Below are 19,974 nucleotides of genomic sequence, written 5' to 3'. Positions count from 1 at the left end.
TACCACTTCTTAGTTACAGTTTTATTGCTTTGTAGACACACCATGACCTAGGCAACTCATAAAGGAAAACATTTAATTGGGCCTGGCTTACAGTTTCAGAGGTTTAGTCCATTATCTTCATGGCAACAGGCATGCCATCCTGGAGGCAGACATGGTAATAGAGGAGTTCTACATCAGAAGGCCAGGAGGAGACTATCTTCAACAGGATTCTTGGAGGAGACTATCTTCTGCACTGGGAAGAACCTGAGAGACCTCATAGTCCATCTCCACAGTGACACACTTCTTCCAACAAGGCCACACTTAATAGTCCAATTCCTATGGCCAAGGATTCAAACACATGAATCTCTGAGGGCCACACCTATTCAAACCACCACACTAGGCCCGGAATCAATTCAGATATCCATCAACTGATACATGGATAAGTGAAAATATGATACATATCTATGGAACCTGACATATTACTCAAGTTGTAAATAAAAATAAAAGTGTGGTATCTTGATGTAAAAGTAGATAACTAGAAATTATGGTGAATTCTGCCTCCTGGTCCCTAACAGTCAAACAGCACATTTGCTCTTATATGTGGATCTTAGCTTCAAAGTTTCTGTTCATTCAAGTAAGACTGCATGTAGAAGCTAGAAATTGACCAGTAGAAGGGAGATGCAGGAAGCAAGAATGGATAATAGATTATGGGTGATATGAAAGAGAGCGAGGATATTGGGAACAGAATTGTTCAAATATGTACTGGAGTAGTGGGGAGGAAAAATGCTCCTAAATGATCAACAAAAATGAGATGTCTATAGCCAACCTGTCTCTTGATTGGATTTGAGACCTGCCCATAGAGAGGAATTTATACCATGGTCAAACACCAAGGCTTGGGTAGTGTAGGTCCAAGGACATACCTAATTGAAATTTTGTTAGTGATTCTGCTGTTAATTTGGCATCTAAATATTCATATCCAGTTTGTACAACTCTCCAGCTTGGTGAAAGAAGCCTCCTCTTACAGCAGGTAGTAGATAAGAGATTCACAACCATTCAGACGTTTCTAAGAACAAGCAACTGTGTAAGAATCAGATGATTACCATTTAATAACAGTTGATGGAGCGTCCCTTAGTCTCTCTTACCTCTTTGAGAGTGACAGGCTGTTAATGACAGCTATATGCTTTTAATTTAAAACATTGGTTAATACCTCCCAATTTTTCTTCAATAGTGCAAAATGAATTTCTGTGCACCCTCACTGGTTTTTCTTGAGAGCTGATCTTGAACTCAGAGATCCATTTGTTTCTGCCTCCAGGGTGTTGGAAGTAAAGGTCTGCACCACCAAGCCCAGTACTCTTGCCAATTTCTGATTTGTTTGTGAGCATGCCTGTGATGCTACATGCACAGCTTATATATCTCTTTATAGTTTCTTATGTTCTTGCTATTTGTAAGGCTTGACTCTAGTATAAAGAATTTGAAGGTGAATAAAAGATGAGAGTTTATTAGAGTTTTTGTGTGTTTTTTCTCATGATGAATTTGCTTTTATGTCAGCAATTTCAGCACTAGGTAATAGCTTTGTCAAATTCAATGCATTTGGGGGAGGTATAATTCCCAATGAAGAGCAAGACATGGAACTATATATGGTATAACTTTATATGGTTTCTCAGAAATATAAACTTTGTGATGTACAGAACAATTAGAGATCTCTGCCATATTTTTAATGTTATTACATTTTGTCATCATTATTATTTTTTGAGACACATTTATATAGTTCTACCTGTCCTTGAGTTGTCCATAACAAGACAACCTTGAATTCACAGGTATCTTCTTTCCTTTGTTGAGTGCTGGGATTAAATGGTGCTCACAAACGTGCATGGGATTAATAATTTTATTATGAATTTTTGGAAGATGAACAAGATGTTTTAATTGCTAATCTGCCCAGGGGGTAGAGAGATAGATTAGCATATAAAAGCAAGAGCTAATCTTTTAGAGGATTGGGGAATCAATGCCCCAATTCTCTAAAATTCCCAAAGACACAAATGTCTTTAACTCCAGCTTCAGGGGATTTCTTGCCAGCTTCTGGCCTCCATGCGCACTATGCAATGTAGTGCAATGATACAACCACAAAAGCATCTATACACTCACACACACAAAGGAAGAGGGAGGGGGAAGGGAACTTTTCACACAATAGCATTTGCAAAATTTTAACTTAAATTCTGTGATATTTTCTAAGATTTAAAAAACTTCATTAAAAGCTTTCACAAGTTTCTCATCCTTATGTTTCTATTACGTATAATGTTAGGATTTGTAAGCCAATATAATACTGGATAAATGCTATATCACATGATTTACATTGGTATGTTTCTCTCTAGTATGAACTCTCTGATGTCTTCTAAGATTTGAAAGGTGGATAAAGGTTTGTCACAGTCTTAGCATTTATAAGGTTTCTCTCAAGTATGAATTTTCTGATGTGCTCTAAGGTAGGAGCACCTAGTAAAAGATTTGTCACATTCTGTACATTTATAAGGTTTCTCTCCAGTATGAACTCTCTGATGTGCTCTAAGATTTGAGTTATGAGTAAAGGACTTGTCACATTCCATACATTTGTAAGGTTTCTCACCAGTATGAATTTTCGAATGTATCTTAAGAGCTGAATTCACAGAAAAGGATTTGTCACACACCTCACATTTGTAAGGCTTTTCACCAGTATGGGTTCTGGAATGCCTTTTAAGATGTGATAATTCAAGAAAGGATTTCCCACATTCTTTACACTCATAATGTATCTCTGGAGTATGAGTTTTCTGATGCCATTTTAATGATGCATAGTGGGTAAAGGATGCGTCACACTCATTGCATTTGTAAGGCTTCTCTCCAGTATGGAGTCTGTAATGTTTTCTAAGGTGTGAAAGCTGATGAAATTCCCTGCCACATTCTGAACAACTACAATGTTCCTCAGAAGTATGGATTTTCTGGTGTGTCCTAAAACTGGAAGAGTGGGCAAAGGATTTGTCACATTGCTTACATTTGTAAGGCTTCTCCCCAGTATGCATTTTCTGATGGCTTTTAAGTACGGAGGTTTGACGAAATGACTTTCCACATTCTTTGCATTTGTAAGGTTTCTCTCCGGTATGAACTCTTTGATGTATTTTAAGATTTGCACACCGGTTATAGGATTTGTCACAAATGTCACACTTGAAAGGTTTGTTTCCAGTATGAATTCTCTGATGTTTAATGAGCCTTGAGGAGGTACTGAAACATTTACCGCATTTCCCACACTCATGTGATTTCTCTTCAAGGTAAACTTTTTGTTGCATGAGATTATAGGTACAGTTGAAATAGTTGTCATATTCATCTTCTCTGTGCTTTTTATTTGCAGTGTAGAGTCTTTTATCTTGAATAATGCTGGAACACACATTTAAAGATTTCTCACAGTCTTCAGATATGCAAGGTTCTTCTCCAGTGTGGATGCTCCTATGTCTGCATTGGTTTGATGAGTCAACAGAGGAATCCCTGTCCTTACAGCATCTGTGGTTATTAGAAGTTTCTGTAGTGTCACCTCTTTTATAAAGTGCATCATGGGAGGGATCACGAAGCATTTCACCAAGATTATTACGCTGACAAGACTCCTTTTGAGTCTTCACATGTTGATGAACAGTATCACATGTGGAATAGTTCTCTGAAAATGAGTAAAAGTCAGATGAGTAGGGTTTATTCCTTGATCATTCATTTTAAAAACTACTGTCTTCCTAAAAATTCTCCCTTAAAATAAGTCAACCAGAAACTACTTGGATGTGTTTCTTTTACTGTAATTTTATATATTCTCACAAACATAGCATGTCAGCCTTCAAGGGTCTGTGATTTATAATAGCTATCTGATCTTCATGAAACCTGTCTAATGGCTCAAGATAGATCAAATAATTGAGGGATCAATAATTAATTTTGGGATGGAGCTCACTGATTATATTTAGAATATATGTCTCTATTTTTTAAATTTTTTTTCACAGAAATTGATGGGGAAGAGTTTAATCCACTCCCAGATTCACGGAATTTGTACAGCAATTCAAACTGTTGTTCAGGAGACCCAATTCCTTGTAATATGAATGGCTTACTTAAAGCGTCCAACATTATTTTTTTCCCCTTAGGCAAGGTTTCCTCTGTGAACTGGCCCAGGCAGTCATGGACTTGCTTTGTAGATAAGGCTGGCTGCAAATTCATAGAGATCTACCTGCCTCTGCCTCCCAAGTACTGGGATTAAAGTCATGTGCCACCACACCCAGCAAAGGGTCTTATTCTTTTTCCTAAAAAAGGCAAACTAGATTTTTCCAAAGTAATATAACCAAAGTAACTAGTTTGACAAATATCAGAGGCTCTTGGATTATTTAAGGTAGGATGGCAATGGGCAGCTATTGCTTATTTCTTTCCTCCACAGTCTGAGCTGCACACACTGCTGTGTTTCTTAACTTTCCTTATACAGATATTTTCAAGTCATCTCTATACACTGACTTCGGTGATCATTTTCCAGAAGGGTGTCTGTGTGTCGTCCACTGAGAAGAAAATGAAGGCTGTAATATGAATACCTACATATGAAGAAGGCAATTACAGAATATGTTACTTCATGGACTCACATTAGACTTATAATCTGGAAAATTATTCCAATCACATGGTCAGCATAGTTAAATAAACTTGTATTTTATACTAGTACTACCTCATCCTAATTCAGGTGTAATAAGGCACAGAATCTTCTTTTTTCATTTTTAATGTTTTTATTGAAATAAAAATGCAAAGGTCAACAATAATAGCATTTGTTTGAACAAAGCTTGGTAATGTATACTTAGAGCTCCAGTCCTTGGGAAGCGACTTGTGAGGTTTGAAAGTTTGTGGCCAGCCTGTAACACATGAAGAAGTCAAGACCAATGTGGGATAGAGAGGTTTTTATCTCAAAGAAAAAAAACAAAGTACCACTTGGGTTGAGAAGTTACCCAGGTATATGTCATATGGGCTACTGTTCACCACGAAGGGGTATTAAGTAGGCTAGAGTGGTTTGTCAGAGAGTCCCAGGGATCCATTTCTTCTAATAGTTACAACAGGTAGGATGCATTCTGGGACCAGGCCATTATAGTAGGCTAAATGATTGGGAATCACGTTAATCATTTCCAGTTTCGCTTTCCCTTTCACTGTAATTGTTCACTCTTGCCTGCTTACTCACTAGCTCTCCCTATTTGTGGCTTGTCTCTCCTCTCCACACTCCAGGGCAATCTAATTTTTTCCACACTAGTGACCAGGCCTATCTTGCATACAATAATCCAGGTGTTCTGTGAGGTACCTATGACCCATGCTAGACACTTTAAGAAAGAATACAGGTGTCTAACATAGTACTCTGCTCAGTACATGAAGAGAATACAAAGTAGAGGAATCCAGGAATGAATTCCCAGTTGCTATTTTCTCTCAGAATCTTCAGCATATTAAGGGAGAATTTTTAATTTACTTATGTTGAGTTTTTCTCACAATTAAAACCATGTAATTAAGCCCGGGGGTGGTAGCGCACACTGTTAATCCCAGCACTTGGGAGGCAGAGGCAGGTGGATTTCTGAGTTCGAGGCCAGCTTGGTCTACAAAGTGAGTTCCAGGACAGCCAGGGCTACACAGAGAAACCCTGTCTCGAAAAACCAAAAAAGAAAAAGAAAAACAAAAAAACATGTAATTACAATGATGTACATGGATCTATAAGATATGGGAATAAATATTATACAATGCAGAAATAAAATGAAGGGTGCATGGCACCTCTAAACTAGAAAATGAAAAGAAAACATAAAACACCATGAAAAAGTTCCTTTCTCTATCAGACTTTCCCTAATTTGATGTCGTTTTCAAATAGCTTAACAGAGTTTACTACTGTTAAGGTCAATATATAGAAAGGATGAGTGGAAGTTCTACAAGAAAAATGTTCTCACCGACAGAGACCAGGTTGCTGTAATTCTCCAACATCACATCAATGTATAGAGCCCTCTGAGCAGAGTCCAGGCATTCCCACTCCTCCTGTGAGAAGTCTACAGACACATCCCCAAATGTCAACAGACACTGAAACAAAAACGCACAGTGTGACCATGTGATGCTGGGCACAGTGCTTTTCTGGAAATAGGAAGATGGGATGTAGATGAACAAAGATCATTACTTAGTGAGATGATTTCTCATGTACTCACACTCTGTAATGAATGTTCTACCTCTGTGAAAGCAGGATGACACAATAGTCTCACAAGCATGTCCATGAAACAGGACACACAATTGAGGTCTGGACATGATTATCTATCATTATGGACACTTTATGTCTCTCAGAATGACAGTGTGCATGTCTCAGAAGGATAGTTCGTGATGAGTACACTTGCTTTAAAATGCTATACCTGAAAATCATGCTAAACTATTGACATTGAATCAATCCTGTCTGTAATTGGGCCTTATAGAGGAACACAGATGGGATGACATGTGTGTGTGTGTGTGTGTGTGTGTGTGTGTGTGTGTAAGAGAGAGGGGGGTACAAATTAATGCACTCAAATGGAAATAATTTTGAAGAGTATTTAAAAAATAAAGATAAAATTAATGTGTGGCTCTGCAATTTCTTTCCTGGGAACATACCCAGAGAACTCTACATTCCACTCTAGATTATTTACACCCCATGGTTACTGGTGCTTTATTCACCATTGCAAAAAACTAATCAACCTAATTGTCTACCACCACATGAATGGATAATGAAAATGTTACACATATAAAATGGAAACCTATCCAAGTAAAGAGAGAAATGTAATAGTAATTTATAGGAAAGTAACTGGACTTAGAATGTGTACTATTAAGTGAGGTCATACATTGCCAGAAAGAATAAAACATATTTTCCCTCATATGCACAATCTATGTAACAATATTTGCTTACGGAAACCATGTACATGTGGACACAAAAGAGCATGGAGAAAAGAGAACAAGAAAGATTAAATATCAGGGGCTGAGATAGGACTAAACGCAGGTAATGACCACCAGTTGTGAAAAAAAGATATAACACTAATAGCTTTTCTAATTCTAATTCATATGTTTTTTATTGCAATGTCACACTTTTTTGTGTGTTTTCGTGGTAGGTAAGTACATCAAAACATATCAGATATTGAAACTATTAAGTTAAATCAGTCTCCAGAGTTTTTGTTCCAGGTGACTAATTTAACCATATAAAAGCTCATTTGTTTGTATAGATTTTGGCTCTGGTTATTTTCAGTGTGTGATTGGTTTGTTTATTTCCAATGTGTCTTATAATAAAAAATCATAAAAACAGAAAATTAAAAGCTTGAAATACCTGAAAATATAACATTTCTAGAAAAGAAGCAAACATGACCACTGACCTGGGACATGTTTACTGGAAAATTATCCATTTCTGTTTCTCTTCTCTTCTCTTAATTTCTCTTTTAGGAACAATGAATAGCTGGTTTGTGGTCCTTTCATAGAAGGGATCAAAAAGAAAAAGAAAAAGCAGAAATCAATACTGAAATCTACTAAAAAATAGTGTCAAAGCACATAACAAGATTCAAACATCAGAATACTATGAGGAATCCTGTCAATGATCCCAAAACCAAGACAACATGAGACCATATTGGAAGTTTAAAGGGAAAGTCACCATCAAGCATATTGTTGCATCTAGAAAAATAATCTCTTTAAATTGATGGAGCGATATAAGTGTATTTCAAGATAGTCCAAATTAATACAAGTCATTTCACGAATGCAGCCTAGTATATAATAAATTACAGAAAAATATGCACAAGAGGTATAATGATTAGCCATGAAAACATGGGAATAATAAACTTTATTTGGAAAGTAGATAAATACGGGAGAACTAAGAAGTAATCATCCATAAGCAAAACAGCAAAAATACTAGTTCTCACAGAGAAAGAATAATAGCACCCATAATCCTACCAACAACATAAATAAATAATAAACAACAATAAGCATGAGGAATAAAACTCCCATGAACAAAAAATGTAGCCACTGTGGGTATCAATATGGACAAACCAGTTAAATAAACAAATCCTCAAGTTAAATAAATCTAGCATGTGACACAGCTCTTCTACTCCTTTGCATGTGTTCAAGGGAATCAATGTCCTACTCCACAGATGTTCACTGCTGCTCTACTCACAATAGCTTTAAAAAGGGGAACAATTTAAATGGCCTTCAATGGACAAATGGAGAGTGGAAATGTGGTGCATATACACTATGGAATATTATTAAGCTGTAAAGAAAATTAAAGTCAGGAGTGTTGCAGGTAAATAGGTGGCCTAATAAAAGATCACAGTCAGTGGAGTAACCCAGAACCAGAAAGACAGGCATTGCATCTTCTCTCTCATAGGAAGTTTCTAGATCCAAAACTTCTGATGTGAGTTCACAACCTGGAGTACCTGCAGTAACCAGAAAACTAAAAGCAGATCATTGTGGAATGTGGGGGAATAATAGAAAGGGGAATAACAGGGAACTAAAGGATCTAAAGAGGAAAAATGGAAGAATGGTGGAATAGATTTAATTATGGAGGAGGGACAGTATGACTTCTGTCTTAGTTAGGGTTTTACTGCTATAAACAGATACCATGACCAACACAACCCTTAAAAGGATATTTAGTTGGGGCTGGCTTACAGGTTCAGAAGTTCAGTTCATTATCATCAAGGTGGGGGTTTGACAGTGTCCAGGCAGGCATCGTGCAAGAGGATCTAAGAGTTCTTCTCTTCATCTGAACGTAGCTAGAAGACTGGCTTCCAGGCAGCTATGATGAAGGTTTTAAAGCCCAAGCCTATAGTGGCATACCTACATCAAGAAGGCCACACCTCCAAAAAATGCCACTCCCTGGGCCAACCATATACAAACCATCACAACCTAGAAGGATGAAAAAAAATAAAATAAAAAAAAGTAAAGATGTCTAAAAAGTCAAAAAGAATAATACTATTATCCATTCATTAATAATGCCTATAATACATATTAATAAGTGTGTGGATACATATATATTTAGAATATAAATGAAAATATCTCATCTGGGATGATAATGCTCCTCACAGGGGCCATAGATTTTCTAACAAAACCAACAACAGGCACCAGAACCATGCTGTGAAGTTGTTGGTCATACCTGCCCAAGAGACTGCCAATACATGGGAACTGGCTTTCATCGTATAAGAAAGCAACATGCAAGCTTCCAAAGGAGGGAGCCAACCAAGCCTCCTACCCAGATATGACGTGTATGAACCACAACAATGATCTGCACTGCACAATAACCTTAAGGGTTCAAGAGTGGCCCACATACCTCGGTGGCAACCAACAGCTTCTAATTGGAATTAAGACCTTAACAACAGGGAAATCACAGGTGTTACTGAAAACCTAGCCACATTTCCCAGGGCTAATGATGTCATGGATCTTGGAGAAGAACATACAAATACTACTTTACTAAATCAGCATAATCCCAAACAACATTCTAAATATTTGTCCTATTTCACACAAATAAATGTAATCCTCACTCTCATTAAGACAAGTTCTTTTAGTAAGACATGAACAACATTACAGAAAAACACTATCAGTCAAAATGGAGTTGTGATGCTCAGCTAAGACTCAGGCATCACCAAGCAAGATGGTTGGGGATATAGTAAGAGCCAGAATAATAGAGGTTTGCTGTGACATTGTGTCTCCTAGAAATGTCAGAGAAGCTACTTATATAAAATCATACAAATGTAGCTGCCGAAACCTGAGCTGAACAAGAATAATACCAAGAGACATGCTAACGTGGAAGGGAGAAAGCTCACTAGACCTCAGCCTTAGTCAAGCACTAATGAATTCTTACAGCTGGAGAAATAGTTGGCAGAGGACAGTATACCATATGGTTATCCATACAAAGTGTTCATTCCAGAAAATACACAGACTGAGGAGGTAGCAATGTTATGTTCAAGAATATAAAAAAGTACAATAGTAAAAGGAAAACATATTAAAATTATACATGCCTATGTAAAGTCAAGCTTTTTGATTATATAAATTAAAAAATAAAATCAATCAAAATAGCTTTATATCATTTTCTGTAATTGCTACTCACATAAATAAAATTTAATATGGGTCGAGGGAGATGGTTCGATGGTTCTGAGCAAATGTTACTCTTTTAGAGACTTTTTAACAAAAAACTGAATAATAAAAATTAGTAAAGACAAATACAGAGAGAAAGAGAGAGAGAAGGAGGAGGAAGTGGAGGAGAAGGAGGGAGGGAAAACAAAATTAAAAATTCCTGACTTAACCAAATTTATGAAACGTCTATACAATGAAAACTTTGATTTGTTGAAGGAACTGAAGAAAACACTAACAAGAACCTTAAAAGATGTTTTACTCAGACAGAACTGGACATAATTTTGGGAAATTTGCAGGATCTCTGGAAGTGATTTCCATATCAGTTCAAACTCTATGACACTTAAATTCCCACAATATACTTCACAGAAATAGTGAAGAGAAGCCTAGAATTTGTCATGATGCGCAAATTCCCAGGGTACAGAACAACCTCAGGAAAATTGCAAGGCTTGAGCTACCCCATGTGATTCCAGATCAGCCCAATGCAAGAGCAGCAGATCCAGAACCTGCAAAAGAATGTCACCAAATAACACAAACACAGGTTGCAGACTAGATAGCTTCTTCTTGAAATGTAAATAGATAATATTCCCTAAGCTAAACATGTAAACAGACAGCAACATTCAAAAAATTGACACCAGATTAAAAGATATATTTTCTACAAAATATTTACTTCATATCTAAAGATACAAAATACTGACAAAGAGGGAATTTCCTTTAAATGCCATGCATCTGGGACGCAGTGAAGAAATATGATGACCATAATTATACCAGTGACAAAAAGAAATCAAGACAAAAGTATTAAAATACAAAATAAAGACTTTTCACAAAAGGTATAATGGTCCATTTGATAGAAAGTCCTTGGTCAACATGAGTGCATGCCACAATACCCAGAGTGGAGATATCTATAGCAGAATACATAAAACATGTGAAAACAGGCAACCTGACTAAGTGCTTCTCAAACATGAGAAGACAACCTAGAAGGAGGTTTGTTTTATCTAAGACTCCAAGCTATACCTATTAAATCCTATTTGCATTTTTTACAGAAAGTAATCCTGAAATTACCAAGGAGCAGCACAGAGCTGGGAAATACAAAGAGGATCACACCTAGAGATGACCTCACCACTTGGAATTGTCATGATAACAGACAATAGGAGATCCCAAAGGGAAGGCAGGATAGGTCTACAAATAATAGCTTCTGATTCTTATCAAATGTCTGTTAGCATTATTTTTAGGAATAGAGAAATTAGCAATAAAAGGTAAGGAATGTGCTAGAATACCAGAAGCTCAAAAATTCTGAAAACAATAAGTAAACCTAGATGCATTAATATTCATCATTTTATAGTGCATGAAGATCACTGAAAGGAAAACCATTTAATATTGGTATGTAGACTTGATCAGTGATGTGCATGGAATAAGGATAAATGTTGGAGTTCATCAAAAGACCCTCACTCACAAAGACCACAGAAAGTGCATTCACTGCAAACCGCAAGAGGTTTTTTATTGATCCATCATGTTGGGGACCCTCCTCTCATCACTCAGGCCAGAGACAAAGACCCAGAACAAACAAAGAACACACTTTTTAATACCTTGTAAGAGGCAGATTTAGGCAACAGGATAGCTGGCTTATTCTTTTTTTTTTTTTTAATAAGATTTTTCTCTTCTTTATAGTCTTACTGTACATGTCATCATTAGAGAAAGGTAGTTTCTTCCTTCCAGTTGTCACTGGCTATCACAGAGTAAGCTTAAGGCAGTCAATGATCATGGCTATAACCATTTTCCCAGCCACAGGCTCCGTACTCGCAGAAATTTACTTAGTATCTTATTCTTTTTTTTTAATTAGGTATTTATTTCATTTACATTTCCAATGCTATCCCAAAAGTCCCCTAGCTGGCTTATTCTAATTGGTGTAGCAAGTAACCTTTTTAGGCTTTCCTTGCTTTGTATAGGAAGATTAAGTAACCCTTTGGCCTAGTCGCTCACTCTGCCTGCCCTTGTGGTTTTTTAGCAAAGCAACAGTATGTTTTGAACTTATGGATCAGCTATTAACCTCACAGCTATTAAATCATGGCTATCAGAGTCAGGGGAATTTCAGGGACAAGGTCAGGGTGGTTTGTGGTCTTTCTTAGAATTTAGTGTGGGTCAGGGTAGGGGACTTTCTCTGGGAACTGCTATCTTGTTATGGTTATTTTTCTGAGAACAGCTCATTTTGGTTTGGCAGCTGCAGACTTAGTCATTTTGACCGCTATGGTTCTGAACGTCCCTTCAGGGGAGAAGGGGCTGGGTGGTCTTGAACTTTATTTTGGACTCTACATAACATCACTCACATGCACAATCAAATAAATTTTATTTGCCTCCTAGCATTCAATTTTTGTGTAGGAAGAATTGTAGGACAATTCTGAGGTGATTTTGTCTCAGTGGAAGTCTCCAGAATTATTTCTAGTGAAACAGAAAGTGGCAAAACTGATTTCATGTCCCACTTCCACATTCACTTGAATCCCTTGCCATCCTTTCACCAATCCTCCAACATACCTGGATCCTTAGGTACTGTCTCCTCCCTCTCCACCTTCTAGGTTTCCACAGATAAGCAGGTCTGGGTGATCAGTGAACCCTGCACATGAGAAAAAGAGTATTTAGCAAGCACCTTCATTTCTGGCACAGCACTGTGCTCAGGAGATAAAAAGAAAATTCTACGGCGATCCCCCAATTCTCATGCAGTGTCAGAATACTGAAAATATTTAGGAAGCATTTTCAGTTAGTGTAACTTGAACCTCACTTTCAGTCACAGCTCAGTCAAGTCTCAGGGGCACAAATGGAACTGAATGACTGGGATGAGAATATGATACACTAGAGAGGTTCTGAATTTATTATGGACTAAAAAAGGATGGAAGCTTTACACTGTCAAAGATCTCACAATTGCAGAATAACTTGCCTCTTCCTGAGGAGGAACAAGGGAGGCTGGAAGCAAACTGTTCTCACCCACACAAACCAGAGTGCTGAAATTCTGCAACAAGGCCTTCCCAGAAGGGTCCTGACACTGCCTGTTCTTCTGGAAGTCCACAGTCACACCAGTGGCTGAGAAATGACCACAAAATACAAAACAGCAGTTTAAGTCCTTGTCCTGGTGCACACCTTTAGTCCCAAATGTAGGGATTAAAGGCGTGTGCCAATACCACCTGGTTTATAATGCGCAAACTGTGAAAATACTGTGACCTATACCCTCAAATAGCCTACTGTGCCTTTCCAGGTTCTAGGAACTCAGCACAAAAACACGATTTTCTTTTCTTTCTTTCTTTCTTTCTGTCCTTTTGTTTTTTGTTGTTGTTGAGACAGGAGCTCATCATGTAGCTCTGGCTATCCTGACCTCACCAAGCAGACCAGGCTGGTCTCCAACTCTTTGATCTGCCTGCCTCTGTCCTCCCTCCCCCATGCTGGGATTAAAGATGCATGCCAACAAGCCTGGTGCATTTATAGCAGAATATTGCATTTACATCAGGGAGTGCATGTCTCCGAAGGAAAGGTAATGGTGGGTATAGAGTTTACTTTTAAATGTTAATGGTTAAAACCATATCTATGAAACTCGCAAAAAAATATGCTTTTGGATTCAATTACATTTGCAGCCACTCCTTTCATGACTGCTGTCTAAAAGCTCTCAGCAGATGCCAAGTCACCAAGTATGTTCACGGGTATAACAAGGGAGTTAGCATGGATGAATGTAAATTCCAAGAGCTTTGTCCTTTTCACCTAAATAAAGAGAACTGTTTTGCAAGCATCAAAAGATAAATTCAAATATTCTCCTAGACCACTCTACTATGAATATTTTGGCAATCAGGTGAACAATAAAAAACAAATCAGGATTACTTCAGTTCATATGACCTAAAATTGTGTTGACAAGGGAAGAAACCCACAGCAAAACTTCAGAGCTTGCTTCCTTAGGAACAGCAGAGAAACTGATCACAGCCTGGTCCCCTCCCTCCCCTTTCCCAGCCCCTCAGCTTCTCTGACCTGGGAGGATCCAGGGCGGTAGGGAGGCGGGTCCAGCTGCTGCACTGCAGACTTCCCCACCATTCCCCGCGCGGCGCCCACGTCAGCCCCGAGTTTTACCTTCCCCGAAGTCCACCCTGTGTTCTGACCCCAGGTCTGCACCACATGATTCCCCACGGTGCAGGCCTGCTTGCTCTGCACCTGAACAGGTCATTGACACTCAGGCTTTGGCTCTCAGTACAACTACCCAGGCCTCATCAGCCGGTTCCCAGCTTCCGTTTACGTCACCCCCTAACTCCTCCCACTCTGAACACTTTTCTACATCACACACCCGCCTCAACAGGCCACATCCTCACACCCTCTGTTTCCGGGTAAGTGGCCCCGCCTTACGGAGATAGCTCCCTCCCATTCTGTGTCAAGCTGCCTTCCACACAGCTCCAGATGTCAGGCTGAACAGTCTCCCCTCATGCTTGCTGCCAGCCTAGACCAGAAGTGAGAAGTGGACCTGCTAGGAGGCTGTGCACCCAATGTTTGACACACACAGTGAGTTTTGAACCCTTTATATCCAAGATAGCCTGACACCTGGACTTGACAACCAGCCTCTGGGCTACATAGTTCATACCAAACAGCAACAGGCTCTCCCATCCCAACACACAAACATGAGAAGCCAAAATACTGAAATTCTGACTTAGGGAGAGACATTTAAAGAACTTAAGTCAGAGATCTGGTAGCTTTTGCTACCAGCCCAAGGCAGAATTCACCCCGCAGTGTACTGCTTTCACCACAAGAAGGCAGACTTGCCAGTTCACTAACTCAGAAAGACATTAGCCTTCTATGACTCATACTTAAAGTCCTTTGAGAGAAAATATAGAATTTCTTCCTTCTGTCGTTCCTTCCTTCCTTCTTTCCTTCCTTTTTTAATAGAGTGATGGGTGCAGAGACTCTTGACTATCCTGATAGAGAAAATAAGTAAAACTTAAGCCGTCAGCTACACCATCAATCTCTACCTCTGGGGACACCACCAAGGAAGAAGAGGTGGTTAGGAAATAAGAAGGGAAAAAGGAGGGGAAAGGCTAAGACACGACACAGCATTCTCCAGACCATACAACTATTGTAATCAGTAACCAACAGCAGCTGTCTTTATGTGCACTGGCCTCACACAAGACCACAGTCAGTGTAGGTTAGGGAATGGCACACACAACCTCTCAGATGTTGACTATGGATAGATTCATAGATTCTAGAAGAGTGATGTGCCTTTAGCATATCAGGGTCCAGCACACATCAGGCTCCAAACCCACAGTCTCACAAATGGCTCTGGTTCATCTCAGTGGATCACAAGCAATATGAATAGATATGGACACAGTAGAGTGACTGTTGGAATTGTGAACCAGGATAGTGGAGAGGTAGGAGATGAGAGTGGGCAGTATTTGATGTGAGCGCACAAATGCACACACACATTCTGTGTGTATATACATGTATATGTGAGTGTAAAATAGTTAATAATAGAAAGATTGGGAGGATTCATTCATTCATTCATTCAGGACAGGATTTTGCCATGTAAACCTGTTTTTAAAGGCAACAGTTTAAATGATTACATCAGTCTGTAATTTATTGCTTGGTAGCATCAGTATCTTATGGGATTTTTGTTTTTGTTGACTTTGTTGTTGTTTTGCAAGATAAGTTGGCCTTGAATTCACTGAGATGAACCTACTCTGGCTCTAGCATGCTAAGGTTACAGACATGTGCCACCATGCTGGACTCATTATCTGCTTTAGAAAGAGCTAATATCAAGAGTCAGGAGTTGTCATTAGTCTCCCTGTGGGAGCCCCACATTTTATGGAGACTTTGGTGACTCACTGTAACTATTGGCTACAGGAGGCATGCAGCCAGCTCTTAGAGTGATTGATGGACTAACTGCACAGCAGAGGCATTTAGCCTTGCACCTCCAACCCCCGAACCCCTGACTAGGCAAACATCAGTCCCCAGCTTAAAAAGCTATGGTTCAGAGGCAGTGTCTAGGAAAGGGCTGGCGTTCAAGCCTATGATTTGTAGCCCATGGTCTCTGCTGCCTGGCCCGCTGTCAGCTCTGGGGGGCACAGCTCTTTCTTTCTTAGCCTGAGATATGAAACCCTGGAATCACGCTCAGCAAAACAGCATGCATTCTAACCTGTACTCGGAACCCTGACCACATAGCTAGGGGAAAACCCAACATTGGCAAGGAATCATTTCTCTTTCGTTCCTAGCTGCCATCATGGCTTTTATCTTAAAGGGATAACATGCCTTTTATCTGCAAAACTGAAATAATTTAGATTAAAGGAAGTTTGTGTCACATGTTGGTTTTCCAAATGTTGTAGTAAATATTAATTGGGAGTTTCTACCTTGCCTTAGATCATTTACTTCCCAAATAAAAAACACAAAACCTTTATATTTATAATAAGCTTTAAAGCATTAGAGCTGAGCAGATATCAACCCTCTAAGGAATTTTGTTTATTTTCTGTCAATACCTCCGTGATATAATTTGCCACCTTTCTCCTTGGCTACTCTTATCCAATTGGTCCGTCCTCGTGACCACTGTCTCATTATTCATCTAACCCAAGGCATCTTCTTTTCTCTTTACCTCTCTGCTCATGGTCTCTGCCTCAGATTACAAGCCTGGGAACTGAAACCTGACTACCTCCCTTCTACCCAACTACAGGCTGTTGACATCTTTATTCAAATAATAGTTTTAAATTAAGGAGCAAGTTTACATAACATTATTTGGTGTGTGTATTTCTTAGTCCCTGGGAGCAATAAGACCTTGGGGCAAGTATTTAGCACTACAACCCATAGCAACAGAATAAACCTCACGATCAAAGAATTATTCAAAAATTCATAAGAAGTATTGCTTTTTTATGTCAAGAATTATTAAATGTTGAGCTGCTTTATTGTTGGTTCTTTGAAGTTCTGATAGAATCCTGTCATTGTGGTCTTGGGATTGTTTTCAGGGTTGCATTGTATAGTTGCTCGAGTGACACTGCTACCTGTAGTCTATTTTATATTATTTATTTCATGTTGTTTACAATTGGTATTTTATATGCACCTGGATACTCATTTATTTCAATTAGAGCTTACAATTTAATATAACAGAAGTCTTTAATGTCAGCAAACATAACATCTGCTTCTTAACTCACTCCTATGAAGTAGTTTGTGCCTTTACCTTGGGTACTGTCAAGACATTACAAGCTGAATATGGTGATGCTCTCCTATAATCCTAGCACTCAGACCTAGCCAAGCAGGTCTCTGTGAGTTTAGATCCAGCCTTATCTACAGAGTAAGTTCCAGGTCTGCCAAGGTTACAGAGTGAAATCCTGTCTCTGAAAACAAACAATCAAACAAACAAAGACATCAGAAAAGTAATGTATAATAGGGCAAGGCCATGCAAGCCCTCAATCCCAGAACTCAGGAGGTAAAAGTAAGGGGAACTCTGTGTTCAAGGCCAGTCTGGTATACATAGAGAATCTACATCAGCTGGCAATACACAGAGAGACCTTCCTCAAAATAAAGAAAATTCCTTTCTGAGGAATAGTTTTTATGATACCTGAATCAGCCTGCAAGCTTCCTGTTAAGATGTAGGTAAAATATTAAGGCCTAGATGGAATATTAAGGCCTAGAAAAATGTTAAGGCCTAGGTAGCACTTATCTGGATAGCTGTTATTATAAGGAAACTTTCGCATATGTTTCCGCTGTTACTAGGAAATTTCCTAATGCCAAGATTGATTACATGTTCTGTTATATTCTGTGCCCTTGGAAACCAATCACAATAGAAGTCAGTAGAACTGTTTTGTATAATTACCCACAGTAGGATTGGACAAGAGCCAACCACCCAACAGCACTACCTGCACCTGTGTATAAGCCTGTACGGTAATAAGCTGCCCCTGAGATGGACCTCTACATAAGAGAGATGCCTACACCAATATAAGAAACTATTTGGAATAAGACTTCCATTTTAAGTAGTGATCCAGTAAAGTTCAAGTTTCCAAGACCTCCCACCTGGCAGAAGGAGACCTGTACTTGGGTAACTGACATTCTGGGTGGAAAGTTAAGACATGAATGTTAGACAAGTCCCATCCTGGTAGACAAGTGAAGAAATAAATATTAGACAAGGCAAGTCCCCTGCCACACTTGAATACCCCAACCAATGAAAGTAGAATAAATGTAAAAAAAGACATGTTCCTAAGGAAATCCCTGTACCCCTAGATCCTGATTGGGGAAATAACTCGGAACAGATTATTGTGGACTTGGGGGCTTAAAAACCCTGTAGGATCTTAATTCAATGTCATGATTCATGTCCCAAATCTGGACCATGGCTCGTGTCGACCTGTCCTGGGATAGCTAGCTCAATAAACAATTCCTGTCTGGCTGAGATCAGTGTTTATGTGATTTGTGAGGCAATTTTTGGACCCCAACACTTAAAAATGAGGAATCTAATGAACAGTGTACACAGCTTTGATGTCTATGAACCACATCAACATTCATCTTGGCAGGACAGCTCTAAGAGTGGAAGCCCACCTTGACAGATCTCTAGTTGGACATAAGACACTCTTTTTTTTTTTCTTTGTTTCTTTTTGGTTTTTTTTTTTTTTGTTTTTTTTTTCAAGACAGGGTTTCTCATTATAGCCCTGGATGTCCTGGAACTCACTCTGTAGTCCAGGCTGGTCTCGAACTCAGAAAGCTGCCTGCCTCTGTCTCCCAAGTGCTGGGATTAAAGGCATGCTCCACCACTGCCCGGCATTTAAGACACTCTTAAGAAAAGGAAATCATGATCATGTCTGGTACTGGAAACAGCTACCTACTCAGAGCAGATGATGTCAAGAATCTTAGAGGAGAGCCAACAACCACCACTTTACTAAATCAGAATAATCTCTAATAAAAATACCTAAATATTTTTAACAATATCTACAAATAAATGTAATCTTCACTCATCTAGGAGACTTCTATTTCAACAGAGTACAATACAAAAAACAAAAAATTCACAACTGATCAAAATGTAGAATTGTAGACCTACACCCATTGGATATATCTACAAAGCACTCCTGCATGTAAGGCTCAAGGAAGAATTTGTGAAAAATTTGCAAACAATTATGAAATGAAAAGCCATGAATTTAAAAGAGGACATGGAAGAATATATGGAAGGATTTGGCAGAAGGAAAAGGAACGGAAACGTTTTACAATTATAGTTTTATCTCAAAAATTTTAAGGTACCAAAAAAATGTAGAAAATAAATGAATGAACAAAAAAGTCAAGAAACCCAAAGAAAAATTAAAACAAAAACGTTTGTAAACCTATCAGTGAAACGGAGACAAGGATTCCTTTAATCTACCATTCTGCCCTAGCTACAAAGACCATCATTAGGAACAGAAACGATAATTACTCTTGCCATAAACATGGAAGACTGAGGTCAAATACTGCTGTGGGAGTGAGTACTAGAGAATCCACTTAAAAAAAAATCAGTGGATCAGGTCACCTTCCCAGTCAGAGGACAGGTGTCTGCCTGGCCTGGGAGGGCTTTGCCTCAGCATCAGTGGGAGACATCTTGGTTCTGGGACTCCACCGAAAGTAGTCTGCACAGGTGAGAGTGTGGACTACAGAAGCTAACAGCTTCTGTGACCGGCCAAAGCAACACAGCTCCTGGGAAAGTTCCTGTTTTGGCCCTTCATCTTCGGCCAGGAGGGAGGTACTAACGCCAGATATCTGTGCACCTTTCCTGTAAGAGGAGAGCTTGCCTGCAGAGACTACTCTGACCACTGAAACTCAGAGGAGAGAGCTAGTCTCCCAGGTCTGCTGATAGAGGGTAACAGAATCACCAGAGGAACAATCTCTAAACAGAGACAACTATAACAACTAACTCCAGAGATTACCAGA

At 38.9% G+C, this 19,974-nt stretch overlaps 1 protein-coding gene across 9 annotated transcripts; it reads right to left on the bottom strand.

Annotated features, from left to right (window-relative positions):
- On the bottom strand, nt 1–14,395 carry Zfp983 (zinc finger protein 983). Of its 9 annotated transcripts, none has more exons than XM_030250067.1 (7): nt 14,095–14,394; nt 13,022–13,164; nt 12,622–12,700; nt 8,635–8,761; nt 7,356–7,448; nt 5,928–6,054; nt 1–3,652 (listed from the first exon to the last, which is right to left on the bottom strand). In XM_030250067.1, exons 5-7 carry the CDS (start codon nt 7,383–7,385, stop codon nt 2,427–2,429), a joined length of 1,383 nt encoding a protein of 460 aa, XP_030105927.1. In that variant the 5' UTR covers nt 7,386–7,448; nt 8,635–8,761; nt 12,622–12,700; nt 13,022–13,164; nt 14,095–14,394; the 3' UTR covers nt 1–2,426. The 9 variants fall into 9 exon arrangements, with proteins under 9 accessions (XP_030105927.1, XP_017173158.1, NP_001344027.1 ...); XM_017317669.2 differs by having other exon boundaries at nt 8,635–8,871; nt 13,069–13,164; nt 14,095–14,392; NM_001357098.1 differs by having other exon boundaries at nt 8,635–8,871; nt 14,095–14,356.
- Nucleotides 14,396–19,974: the final 5,579 nt, after the last annotated feature.

This window comes from Mus musculus, chromosome 17 (genome assembly GCF_000001635.26).
Source record: "Mus musculus strain C57BL/6J chromosome 17, GRCm38.p6 C57BL/6J".
Classification (NCBI taxonomy): domain Eukaryota; kingdom Metazoa; phylum Chordata; class Mammalia; order Rodentia; family Muridae; genus Mus; species Mus musculus.
Note: the sequence above shows the minus strand (reverse complement) of the source record. Positions and strands in the feature narration are given on the sequence as shown.